At 42.4% G+C, this 13,541-nt stretch overlaps 1 protein-coding gene across 1 annotated transcript in view; it reads right to left on the reverse strand.

Annotated features, from left to right (window-relative positions):
• The window catches only part of RBP7 (retinol binding protein 7, cellular), a 20,832-nt gene that overhangs the window by 6,395 nt on the left and 896 nt on the right, over nucleotides 1–13,541 (reverse strand). Inside the window, exon 2 of the mRNA XM_010849917.1 lies at nucleotides 1–84. Within this exon, the coding sequence (XP_010848219.1) occupies nucleotides 1–84 (84 nt within the window). The remainder of the gene's footprint in view (nucleotides 85–13,541) is intronic.

The raw sequence follows: 13,541 nt of genomic DNA on the forward strand, positions 1-13,541 counted from the left end.
GGATGGTAAAAGAATCCCCATTCTGTTCAATCACTTTCTGTGGCTTCAGCATCTTGGCTATCTTACGAGTGGCGAAGTCAATATCTTAAAAATAATTTTTTATAAAGAAAAGACATTTAAACATTTACTTGAGACACAAAAGTTAAGGATTTGGCAGCTGTCCTCAAAATCATTGCATCTGATGGCTAGTGTTTCTCAGGGTTTTGGTATAGACAGTTCCCATTCAGTGGCTTTGAACACATTATGAACTAGAGGTAAAGGCTGCTTATTTTGTTTATTTGCTTTAATATTTATTTATTTGGCTGCCTTGAGTCTTAGTTAGCAACGGGCGGGATCTTCAATCTTCGTTGTGGCATGTGGGATGTTTAATTGTGGCATGCAACTCTTAGTTGCAGCATGTGGACTCTAGTTTCCTGACCAGGGATTGAACCAGGGCTCCCTGCATTGACAGCACAGAGTCTTAGCCACTAGACCAGCAGGTTAGTCCCAAGGTTGCTATTTTAAATAGAGAAAAAGTAAAAGTCATTCAGTCGTGTCTGACTCTCTGTGACTGCACGGACTTATCAGTCCATGGAATTTCTAGGCCAGAAAACTGGAGAGGGTTCCCTTCTCCAGGGGATCTTCCCAACCCCAGGATTGAACCCAGGTCTCCCACATTGCAGGCAGATTCTTTATCAGCTGAGCCACCAGGAGGCAAAGTGCAATTTTAGCTAGAGCTGAGGGAGGTGACAAAGTGAGTGATGAGCTGTGCAGATCTTGGGGGGAAAGAAGTGTAGGACTGGAGAAGGAAATGGCAACCCACTCCAGTATTCTTGCCTGGAGACCCTCATGGAGTCTGGTGTGCTACAGTCAGAGGGGTCACAGAGTCGGACACTACTTAGCAACTGACCAGCAACAGCAAGTGTACAATAGAGCTCACTAGAACTCTCAGGAAGTGCATGTCAGATGGTCTCAGGAACCTTCAGGAGCCTGAGGTGGCTGGAGAAGAATAGGGAGAATGAGGAGGAGGGGAGGACCTAAAGATGAGATTCAGGGTAGCATAAGGGACCATCGGGCTTTAATTCAGAGCATGATGGATTTGGATGGGAGCCACTGGAATATTTAGAGCAGGTGACATGATCTCATTGGCAGGCAGCCACAACTGCTGGCTTGTCATCCTGAACATTCCTATGAGTCACGGGACATGGTTCTCCTATTTAGGGAATGTCCTGTTCATGTAGAATGAAGTTTCAGGAATCATTTCAGAGATTTATGTACTTCATTGCAGATACCTTGGTCCCAGAATTGTCCCTGTTTTAACTTGTTTGCCTAATAGATTCATTTGTTTCTGACATGACTGGCCCTCAGAGCTGGGTGTGCTTTTCAGGGCTGGGTGCCTCACATCTCCATTTCCAGCCTAGAAAACGTGGCCAAGCCCTTCATAGGGCTCCATGAGCATCGCATTAGCCCCTGCCCATTTCTTTCTTTTTTTTTTTAATGTATTTTTTGGCTGCACCACACAGCTTGCAGGTTATTAGCTTCCCCAAACGTAGGCTTGAACCCCAGGCCCTCAGCAGTGAAAGTGCTGAGTCTTAACCAGTGGATCACCAGGGAGCTTCCAGTTCTACTCATTTCTAAGCTCGATGATAGTCTGAATGTCCTTGTCTTAAGAAAGCTGTTTATTTTTTTTGCTTCCCTGGTGGTCCAGTGGTCATGAATCTGCTTTACAATGCAGGGGACACCAGTCTGATTCCTGGTCCAGGAAGATCCCACATGCCACAGGACAACTAAGCCCCCTGTGCCACTACTACTAGCCTGTATTCAGCAGTTAGTGAAGTTTGTGTGCCCTAGAGCCCGTGTTCCCCAACAAGAGAAGCCACTGCAATGAGAAGCTGGCACATTGCTGCTAGAGAGTAATCCCCACACACCCGCGTTCACTGCAACTAGAGAAAGTCAATGTACAATAACAAAGACCCAGTGCAGCCATAAATATATAAATAATTTTTAAAAAGCTAGCTATCTGGGAAAAAAAAAAGAAAGAAAGGCTTTCTTAGAATGAAATAATATCATTCATTCTATCAATTTGATAGAATGAAATAATATCAAAAAATAATAATTTTTGGTATATTGTCACCCTGCTTATTTAACTTATATGCAGAGTATATCATGTGAAATGCCAGGGTGGATGAATCACAAGCTGGAATCAAGATTGCCAGGAAAATATCAACAACCTCAGATATGCAGATGATATTAACCTAATGGCAGAAAGTGAAGAGGAACTAAAAGAACATCTTGATGAAGGTGAAAGAGCAGAGTGAAAAAGCTGGCTTGAAACTCAACATTCAAAAAACTAAGATCATGACATCTGGTCCCATCACTTCATGGTAAATAGATGGGGAAAAAATGGAAACAGTGGCAGATTTTATTTTCCTGGGCTCCAAAATCACCGAGGACAGTGACTGCAGTCATGAAATTAAAAATGCTTGTTCCTTGAAAGACAAACCTAGACAGCATCTTGAAAAGCAGAGACCTCACTTTGCTGAAAAAGGTCCATATAGTCAAAGCTATGCTTTTTCCAGTAGTCATGTATGAATGTGCTACGCTTAGTTACCCTTCTTGTCTGACTCTTTGTGACCCCATAGACTGTAGCTCACCAGGCTCCTCTGACCATGAGGATTCTTCAGGCAAGAATACTGGAGTGGGTTGCCATACCCTTCTCCAGGGTATCTTTCCAACCCAGGTATCAAACCCAGGTCTCCTGCATTGGAGGCTGATTCTTTACCATCTGAGCCATCAAGAAAGGCAAGAATACTGCAGTGTGTAGTCTATCCCTTCTCCAGGTGATCATCCTGACCCAGGGATAGAACCACATTGCAGGTGGAGTCTTTACCAGCTGAGCTACCAGGGAAGCCCATGGATATGACAGCTGGACCATAAAGAATGTTGAGTGCTGAAGAATTGATGCTTTTGAACTGTGGTGCTGGAGAAGACTCTTGAGAGTCCCTTGGATTGCAAGGAGATCAAACCAGTCAATCCTAAAGTAAATCAACCCTTGGAAGGACTGATGCTGAAGCTGATGTTCCAATACTTTGGCCACCTGATGGGAAAAGCTGACTTATTGGAAAAGACCCTGATGCTTGGAAAGACAGGGCAGAAGGAGAAGGGGTCGACAGAGGATGAGATAGTTGGATGGCATTATTGACTCAATGGACATGAGTTTGAGCAGACCACGGGAGACAGTGAAGGTAGGAAAGCCTGGCATGCTGCAGTTCATGGGGTCACAGAGTCAGACACAACTTAGCAACTGAACAACAACCACATCATTTGCAACATATTGGATGGACCTAGAGATGATCATACTAAATGAAATAAGTCAGAAAGAGACACATACCATATGATATCACTTATTAATATATGTGGAATCTAAAATATGATATAAATGATCTTATCTATGAAACAGAAACAGACTAACAGACATAGAGAATACACTTGTGGTTGTGGAGAGGTGGGGAGTGGAGAAGGAAAAGATTGCCCATTTGAGATTAGCAGAAGAAGCTGTTATATATAGGATGGATAAACAGCAAAGTCCTACTGTATAGTATAGGGAACTATATTCAATATTTTGTGATAAACCATAATGGAAAAGAATATAAAAAAGAATATATACATATATTTAACTGAGTCACTGTTATACAGTGGAAATTAACAGAATATTGTAAATCAACTTTTTTCAATAAAATGAAAAAAAGCTTTTTAACCTAGAATTCTAGTTTTTAGCATGAAATGCAAATGATCCAGTCTTTACTTATTTTCAGGAATCTTTAAACATGGAGGCTAAACCCTTCAAATATTTATCTGATTATTAATATGATCAAGCCAAATTTAAAATAGTTATCACTGACTTTCCTTAAACCCTTTTCTTTATGTATAACAAAAAACAAATAAGAAACCAAACTTGAGATGATTATATCAATTATGCTTTTACAATCAGTGAGATGATTTGTTGCTAGTAAATTTAAAACTGGTACTACCACATTATAAGACTGTCACTTAACAGATTGATGGTTGCAGGCTGGCCTTTTTAAAGATCAAAATTTAAACTAGCTTAAGTTCTGGTCATTTTCTGCCAGGTAAACACTTACCATGACCTCAGTGACCAAATTGCTCATAAGGCTTTTGTCCAGGTCAAACCATGCTTTTCCACACCATTGATTTTTTAAGTAGGAAGTATGACATTCCAGCAGATGGAAGTGAAGTGGAAGTCACTCAGTCGTGTACAACTCTGCGGCCCCATGGACTATATAGTCTATGGGATTCTCCAGGCCAGAACACTGGAGTGGGTAGCCTTTCCCTTCTCCAGGGAATCTTCCCAACCCAGGGATCAAACCCAGGTAACAATCTAAATGACGCACATACCATTATAAGTGTGTGAGCATATACATTTTAGGGCAGGATCTCAAAGAGGCCAACACAAACACATACTTTTCTAAACTTCGTCTGTTCACATTAACCCTTCATTTCAAAGCCACTTCTTTTTAAAAATTTTTTTATTTTTATTTATTTATATTATTTGGCTGTGCTGGGTCTTGTTGTGGCATGTGGGATCTTTGCTTGAAGCATACAGGATCTTTTATACATATATAACTGAAACTTTTCATTAAAAAAATTTTATAGTTTGTGAGTGACAAAATGAACAGTGTGTAATGTGGTGTGACCAAAACTATGTTTTAAAAGTTCATTCATACACAGAGTTTAAATCTCAGGTGAAAAAATAAAAAATAAAAAACAGCCACTTAATAGTGTCAAATTTTTATCCCATTACACGTGAATATTGTGTCAGATTTGATTAATTTGTCTTACAGCAAGATCTTTAGCTGTGGCATGTGAACATGCAGCATGTAAGATCTAGTTCCCTGATTAGGGATTAAACTCAGGCCCTCTGCCTTGGGAGCTCAGTCTTAGCCACTGCACCCCCAGGGAAGTCCCCCAAAGCCACTTCTAATTTTGAGGCAATGTGGGTCTTGGAGCCAAGAGAATATGGGCTTTAAATCCCAGCTTATTCAGTGACCTTCAACAAGTTGGTAACATCCTTGTGTTCTCATGTTCATGATGAGATTAAAGGGAAGTCCTGGTCAAGATGGTCAAGCTCTGTAGGCATTAGCTTCCTTCCTGCCTAGAGTGTCATACCCTGGGTCATCCTTGGCTATTGTGGGACCAACCAAGAACTCCCAAATCTGCAGCCAACTTCTCCAGACTATAGAACCCAAGCGAACTTTCTTCAGCGTCCAAAGGACAAGTTGCCTTTCTTTTCCCTTCGATTTGGCAGAAGCTAGGAAAGAGCAATATTGTTGGATCTGCAGGATCAGCTCTACTCAGAAAGGAGTTATTTCCCTCCTCAGAAGAGATGCTGGCTGGGACACATTGAAACAAACTCTGTGGGGCCCGCCTCATTGCAAATCTCTTCTGTGTCTTTCCTTTCTTTTTTGTAGAAAATAGACTTCATTCAGCTTCCCTGGTGGCTCAGACAGTAAAGAATTCACCTGCAGTGCGGGAGACCTAGGTTCAATCCCTGGTTGGGAAGATTCCTTGGAGGAGGGCCTGGCAACTCACTCCAGTATTCTTGCCTGGAGAATCCCGTGGATAGAGGAGCCTGGTGGGCTACAGTCCATGGGGTTGTAAAGAGTCAGACATGACTGAGCGACTGGAAATCATCAGTAAGTTCAGGGGTTTTGAGCATGAACGACCCATTCTCCTTGCTTGGCACTGCAATAAAGCTTTCTCTGCTCCAAACTCTGATGTTTCCATTTATTTGGTCTCACCATCATAAAATAAAAGTCATAGTTTATGGCAAGACAAGGGAAATTTAAACAAAAATTCTTTGCCTTTTGGCCTTCCCCTCCACCTCCCTCCCCACCACACTGTGTATATGTGTGCATACTTCTGATTCAGTGAAACTTCTGATTCAATGAAACTATGAGCCATGTGGTGTAGGGCCACCCAAGATGGACGGGTCATAATGAAGAGTTCTGACAAAATGTGGTCCACTGGAGAAGGGCATGGCAAACCACTTCAGTATTCTTGCCTTGAGAACCTCATCAACAGTATGAAAAGGCAAAAAGATATGACACTGAAATATGAACTCCCCAGGTTGGTAAGTGCTCCATATGCTACTGGAGAAGAGTAGAAAAATAACTCCAAAAAGAATGAAGAGACGGAGCCAAGGTGAAAACAATGCCCAGTTGTGGATGTGACTGGTGATGGAAGTAAAGTCCAATGCTATAAAGAACAATATTGCAGAGGAATCTGAAATGGTAGGTCCATGAATCAAGGTCAATTGGAAGTGGTCAAACAGGAGATGGCAAGAGTGAACATCAACATTTTAGGAATCAGTGAACTAAAATGGACTGGAATGGGTGAATTTAATTCAGATGGCCATCATATCTACTTCTGTGAGCAAGAATCCCTTAGAAGATATGGAGTAACTCTCATATTCAATAAAAGAGTCTGAAATGCAGTACTTGGGTGCAACCTCAAAAATGACAGGATGATCTCTGTTCGTTTCCAAGGCAAAACCATTCAATAACACAGTAATCCGAGTCTATGCCCCAACCACTAATGCCAAAGAAGCTGAAGTTGAACAGTTCTCTGAAGACCTATAAGATCTTCCAGACTAATGCCAAAAAAAGATGTCCTTTTCATCATAGGGGACTGGAATGCAAAAGTAGGAAGTCAAGAGATACACGGAATAACAGGCAAGTTCGACCTTAGAATACAAAATGAAGCAGGGAAAGTCTAACAGAGTTTTGTCAAGAGAATGCACTGGTCATAGCCAACAGCCTCTTCCAACAACACAAGAATTGACTCTACACATGGACATCACCAGATAGTCAATACTGAAATCAGATTGATTATATTCTTTGCAGCTAAAGATGGAGAAGCTCTATACAGTCAGCAAAAACAAGACCAGGAGCTGACTGTCGCTCAGATCATGAACTCCTTATTGACAAATTCAGACTGAAATTGAAGAAAGAAGGGAAAACCACTAGATGATTCGTGTATGACCTAAATCAAATCCCTTATAATTATACAGTGGAAGTGACAAATAGTTTCAAGGGATTAGATTTGATAGACAGACTGCCTGAAGAACTATGGATGGAGGTTTGTGACATTGTACAGAGGCAGTGGTTAAGATCATCACCAAGAAAAAGAAATGCAAAAAGGCAAAGTGGTTGTCTGAGGAGGCCTTACAAATAGCTGAGAAGAGAAGAGAAGCGAAAGGCAAAGGAGAAAAGGAAAGATATATCCATCTGAATGCAGAGTTCCAAATAATAGCAAGTATCCATCTGAATGCAGAGTTCCAAATAATAGCAAGGAGAGATAGGAAAGCCTTCCTAAGTGAACAATGAAAAGAAATAGAGGAAGAAATAGAATGAGAAAGACTAGAGATCTCTTCAAGAAAATTTAGAGATATCAAGGGAACATTTTATGCAAAGATGGGCACATTAAAGGACAGAAATGGTATGGGCCTAACAGAAGCAGAAGATATTAAGAAGAGGTGGCAAGAATACACAGAACTATACAAAAAAGATCTTAGCAACCCAGATAACCACGATGGTGTGATCCCTCACCTAGAGCCAGATATCCTGTAGTGTGAAGTCAAGTGGGCCTTAGGAAGCATCACTACAAGCAAAGCTAGTGGAGGTGATGAAGTTCCAGCAGAGCTATTTCAAATCCTAAAAGATGATGCTGTGAAAGTGATGCACTCAATATGCCAGCAAATTTGGAAAATTCAGCAGTAGCCACAGGACTGAAAAAGGTCAGTTTTCATTCCAATCCCAAGGAAAGGCAATGCCAAAGAATGTTCAAAGTACTGCGCAATTGCCCTCATCTCACATGTTAGCAAAGTAATGCTCAAAATTCTCCAAGCCAGGCTCAATAGTACGTGAACTGAGAACTTCCAGATGTTCAAGCTGGATTTAGAAAAAGCAGAGGAACAAGAGATCAAATTGCCAACATCTATTGGATCATTGATAAAGCAAGAGAGTTCCAGAAAAACATCTATTTCTGCTTCATTGACTACACTAAAGCCTTTGATTGTGTGGATCACAAAAAAACATGGAAAATTCTTAAAGAGATGGGAATACCAGACCACCTTACCTGCCTCTTGAGAAATCTGTATGCAAGTCAAGAAGCAACATGGATGCTTCATCAAGCATCAGACATGGAACAACAAACTGGTTCCAAATTGGGAAAGGAATTCGTAAAGGCTGTATATTGTCACCCTGTTTATTTAACTTATATACAGAGTACATCATTCAAAATGTCAGGCTGGATGAAGTACAAACTGGAATCAAGACTGCCAGGAGAAATATAAATAACTTCAGATATGCACATGACACCACCCTTATGGCAGAAAGCAAAGAGGAACTAAAGAGCCTTTTGATGAAAGTGAAAGAGAAGAATGAAAAAGCTGGCTTAAAACTCAACAGTCAAAAAACTAAGATCACGGCATCCAGTCCCATCACTTCATGGCAAATAGATGGGGAAACAATGGACACAGTGACAGACTTTATTTTCTTGGGCTCCAAAATCACTGCAGACGGTGACTGCAGCCATGAAATTAAAAGACGCTTGCTCCTTGAAAGAAAAGCTATGACCAACCTAGAGAGCATATTAAAAAGCAGAGACGTTACTTTGCCAAGCAAGGTCTGTCTAGTCAAAGCTATGGTTTTCCAGTAGTCATATATGGTTGTGAGAGTTGGACTATAAAGAAATCTGAGTGCCAAAGAATTTATGGTTTTGAACTGCGGTGTTGGAGAAGACTCTTGAGAGTCCCTTGGACTGAAAGGAGATCCAACCAGTCCACCCTAAAGAAAATCAGTCCTAAATATTCATTGGAAGGACTGATGCTGAAGCTGAAGCTCCAATACTTCGGCTACCTGATGGGAAAAACTGACTCACTGGAAAAGACCCTGATGCTGGGAAAGATCGAAGGCAGGAGGAGAAGGGGATGACAGAGGATGAGATGGTTGGATGGCATCACCGACTTGATGAACATGAGTTTGAGCAAGCTCTGGGAGTTGGTGATGGACAGGGAACCCTGTTGCAGTTCATGGGGTTGCAAAGAGTGGGACACCACTGAGCGACTGAACTGAACTGAAGTGAAAGCTTGGACTCTGCCCCAATTCTCTCTGGAATCTCCTCTGCTCAAGTCCCTACATGAATAGCTTAAAAATTCCCCAATTTTGCCGTTCAAGGAGACACTGCTTTGAGAAAGATCTCCACTGTTGTCCTTATTTGCTTTAAGTAATTATAAATCCTTTCTTCTCCTGATATTTGGCTTGGTTGTTTCTCTTGGCTGTATGCCCACAAAGAGGTGAATTCGATTTTCAGGTGACACTATGAGATCTCTTGGGTTGTACTTTAGACACTCTTAGAATATCAAATCTCATCCTACCACCTCTAACAAATAGGGAATCTAACAGAATTCAGAGGCTGTATAGCTTTGATTCTATTACCAACAATCAATGGCTAGTTCTGGGTTTCCAGTTTGGTGCTCTGCTGTACTAACTAGCCTCTCTATTCCAGAAATCCCTAGCACACTTATCTTTCTTCTGGGAAACAGACTGCAAATAAGAATTAATGTGTTGTCTGGATCCAGTATCTTTCTGGAACCAGAACCAAACATTAAAAAAGGAGTCGTGGGACTTCCATGGTGGTCCAGTGGTTAAGACTCCATGCTGCCATTGCAAGGAGCACAGGTTCAATCCCTGGTGGACAGCTAGGCTCACACAGGCCACGCAGTACAGCCAAAATAAATAAACAAAATTAAAATTTTTAAAAATAGGAGCTGTGAGGCAGGATATAAATTCAATACTATTTGGTTTAATCCTCTGTGAAATGGGTTGGATGATAAGTGAATACAGCTAATGTAAATAAGGGCTTCCCAGGTGGTACAATGATAAAGATTCTGCCTTCCAGTGCAGGAAACACAGGTTTGATGGTTCAATCCCTGATTGGGAAGATTCCCTGGAATAGGAAATGGCAACCCTCCAATATTCTTGCCTGGAGAATCCCATGGACAGAGGGGCCTGGCAGGCTACAGTCCCTAGGGTTACAAAGAGTTGGACACAACTGAAGTGACTTAGCATGAATGCACACAATATAAATAAATAGAGCCTCTGTTAGCCTCTAGGATCTCATACAATGGTAGATAATGGATAAATTTCTACAGAAATCATGAAAAAAGAAGTCTCAGACAAGGAGTCACAGCATAACGTACAGAAAAGTAAGACAGTATTGGAGACAGGTGAAGGATTTCACGAATACACATTTGAAGAACACTGATTACAACAGTCAGAAGGCGGCTTTGCAATACTCAACAGGCTTAACAAAAGATGTTTCCACACACTTGAAACAGTCACCCTGACTCCATTCCCTGTTTTCTTCTCTAAGAAATTTGCTCTAAAAGCCATCAGATCAGATCAGTCGCTCAGTCGTGTCCGACTTTTGGGACCCCATGAATTGCAGCACGCCAGTCCATCACCAACTCCCGGAGTTCACTAAGACTCACGTCCATCGAGTCAGTGATGCCATCCAGCCATCTCATCCTCTGTCATCCCCTTCTCCTCCTGCCCCCAATCCCTCCCAGCATCAGAGTCTTTTCCAATGAGTCAACTCTTCGCATGAGGTGGCCAAAGTATTGGAGTTTCAGCTTTAGCATCATTCCTTCCAAAGAAATGCCAGGGCTGATCTGCTTCAGGATGGACTGGTTGGATCTCCTTGCAGTCCAAGGGACTCTCAAGAGTCTTCTCCAACACCACAGTTCAAAAGCATCAATTCTTTGGCACTCAGCCTTCTTCACAGTCCAACTCTCACATCCATACATGAACACAGGAAAAACCATAGCCTAGCCTTGACTAGACGAACCTTTGTTGGCAAAGTAATGTCTCTGCTTTTCAATATGCTGTCTAGGTTGGTCATAACTTTCCTTCCAAGGAGTAAGCATCTTTTAATTTCATGGCTGCAGTCACCATCTGCAGTGATTTTGGAGCCCAGAAAAATAAAGTCTGACACTGTTTCCACTGTTTAACCATCTATTTCCCATGAAGTGGTGGGACCGGATGCCATGGGAATAACTAAAAAGAAAGCACTGCAAGGCAAAATTCAAAGCCATGCCCTGATCTCTAACACTTTACCCTCCACAAAGATGTCTGATACTAGCCAGAGAAACCAGGGAAGAAAGCACTTATGAGGACTTCTCTGGCAGTCCAGTGATTAACAACCCATAAACTCCCAATATAGGGGCACAGGTTTAATCCTTGGATGGGGAACTAAGATCCCACATGCCATGGGTTGTGACCAAAAACAACCTCCCCACCAAAAAACCACAAATAATCAGAAAAATAAAGCGCTTATGATCACATGTCCCCACTAATTTGAGGGTGAGGTGATAAGTAAATTATCAGGGCTTACTACCTTTAGGAAAAACAATCATTAATTCCTTCTTATGAATTAGAAACAGAGAAGAAATGAGATTCAGATTACGCGTAGCAGAATATGCCACCCCAAGATATGCCACTTTTTCATACTGAATATTTTGAAATGAAGGTCATGGGAAAGCAGAAAAGCCCTGCCCTCCCCCAGAGCAGGACATAATTTTGTAAACATGTCCCTGCTCTCCCTGTACCAGGTTGGACAGAAATTAGGGACACAACTCTGAACTCCTATCAGTCTAGAGATGGCACCAGAAGAATTTACATAACAAACTTTACTAACTCGTTCTTATTTACCATTAGTTCCTGCATGTATTTATCTTCCCAAAATTTGTCACCCCTGGAATCACAAAGCCCTTTGTCTTATCACTTCTCTACAGAATTATTACTCTTTGCTCAGGTGCCATATAACTTCCTTTTTTTTCCCTTTCTTCTTCTTTTAAAAAAATTTTGGCCACACCTGGTGGCATGTGGGATCTTAGTTCCCCAACCAGGGATCAAATCCATGCCCCCTGCATTGGAAGTCGAATCTCAACCACTGGCCCACCAGGGAAGTTCCCTCAGCTCAGGTTCTAACCACTCTGAGACACTCATCGCTGAATGCTCCTGAGTGTATTCACCATGCATGTGTTAACAAGCTTCTGTTTGTTGTCTTGTTACGCTGTCTCTTGGTATAATTTACAGGGTCCCAACCAATGAAACTAAGAAAGGTAGAGAAATAATATTTTTTTCCTTGCCTATACGGTTTCTGTCAGTATGAATCTGATTTAGCTTGAGAAGTTCCAGGCATCCCTGCTTAGTGTGAGAAAGGGAGGATAAAATCCTACCATAGGTTGGGAGATCTTACAGACACACTGGAACCTTAGAATTGCTGTTCAGTCATTCAGTCATTTCTGACTCTTTGCAACCCCACAGGCTGTAAGCCTGCCAGGCTCCTCTGTCCATGGGGTTCTCCAGGCAATAACACTGGAATGGGTTGCCACTTCCTTCTCCAGGGGATGTTCCCAACAGAGGGATCAAACCTGCATCTCCTGTGTTGGCAGGCTGATTCTTTACCACTGAGCCACCTGGGAAGCCCAGAATGGTACAGTCCAAAATGGCTAAAATACTTGATTTTATGTTATTATTATTATTATTAGGCATGGTTAAAAGAAAAAAAAAAAAAAAGGACCACCTGCTCTCAATTTGCAGATGGAGAAACCCAAGCCCAGGTCAGATAATGTGGAAGAGGAGCCAGAGCAGCCCCCAGTCCCCCAGACTTCCGGAAGCTCCGGCCCGATCAAAAGTGCCCCTGATCAGGGACTTCCCTGGTGAGCCAATGTCTAAGACTCCATGCCCCCAATACAGGGGGTCTGGGATCCATCCCTGATCAGGGAACACGTCCCACCTGCCCCAACTAAGACTTTGAATGCTGCAACTAAAGATCTCACATCTTGCAACTAAGCTTCAGAGCAGCCAAATTAAAAAATAAAGTTCAAAGAAGATGCCCTATCTCCTTTCACCATTCCGATAGCCTTCTCAAGTTCTGCTGGCTGGTAGGGTAGCCAACTTCCACTTGTGTCCGTTGAACATTAGAAACATGGCTAGTCCTGGCTTGAGGCTTAAAATGAACTCCTATTTAACAACAGCAACACAAAAAGGTGCCTCTGATTGCTGTTATTTAGTCAGAAGCGCTAGGCATGAGCAGGTGCTCAGAACCACCAACGCTGACGAATTAAATCACCAGCAGGAGGAACTGAGCATCAGTACCAAAGGGAAGCATTCTACCGTCACGGCAGAAAAGAAACTTAGCGGATCCCGCCGCCCCTCTACATCCCCTGAGGCCCCTCCCATACTTCCTCCCTGCCAGGCAGGGGCAAGTGGAAGCAAACCGTCCAAGCACCGACCCACAGTCCTCCTGGCTGGAATTGGGCCCCGGGGTTGGGGTGAAGAGGTAGCGGCCTCTAAAGGGTCTGGGTTTATTAACCCCCGCCTTTCGATGAGAAGAGGAAACCAGAAAACTAAAGATTTCAAACGTGTCTCCAGAACTCTAACCCGCACGAGAGCCGCCGGAGGTCGCGGGAGGGG

Source organism: Bison bison, unplaced genomic scaffold, assembly GCF_000754665.1.
Source record: "Bison bison bison isolate TAMUID 2011002044 unplaced genomic scaffold, Bison_UMD1.0 scf7180017864289, whole genome shotgun sequence".
NCBI lineage: Eukaryota > Metazoa > Chordata > Mammalia > Artiodactyla > Bovidae > Bison > Bison bison.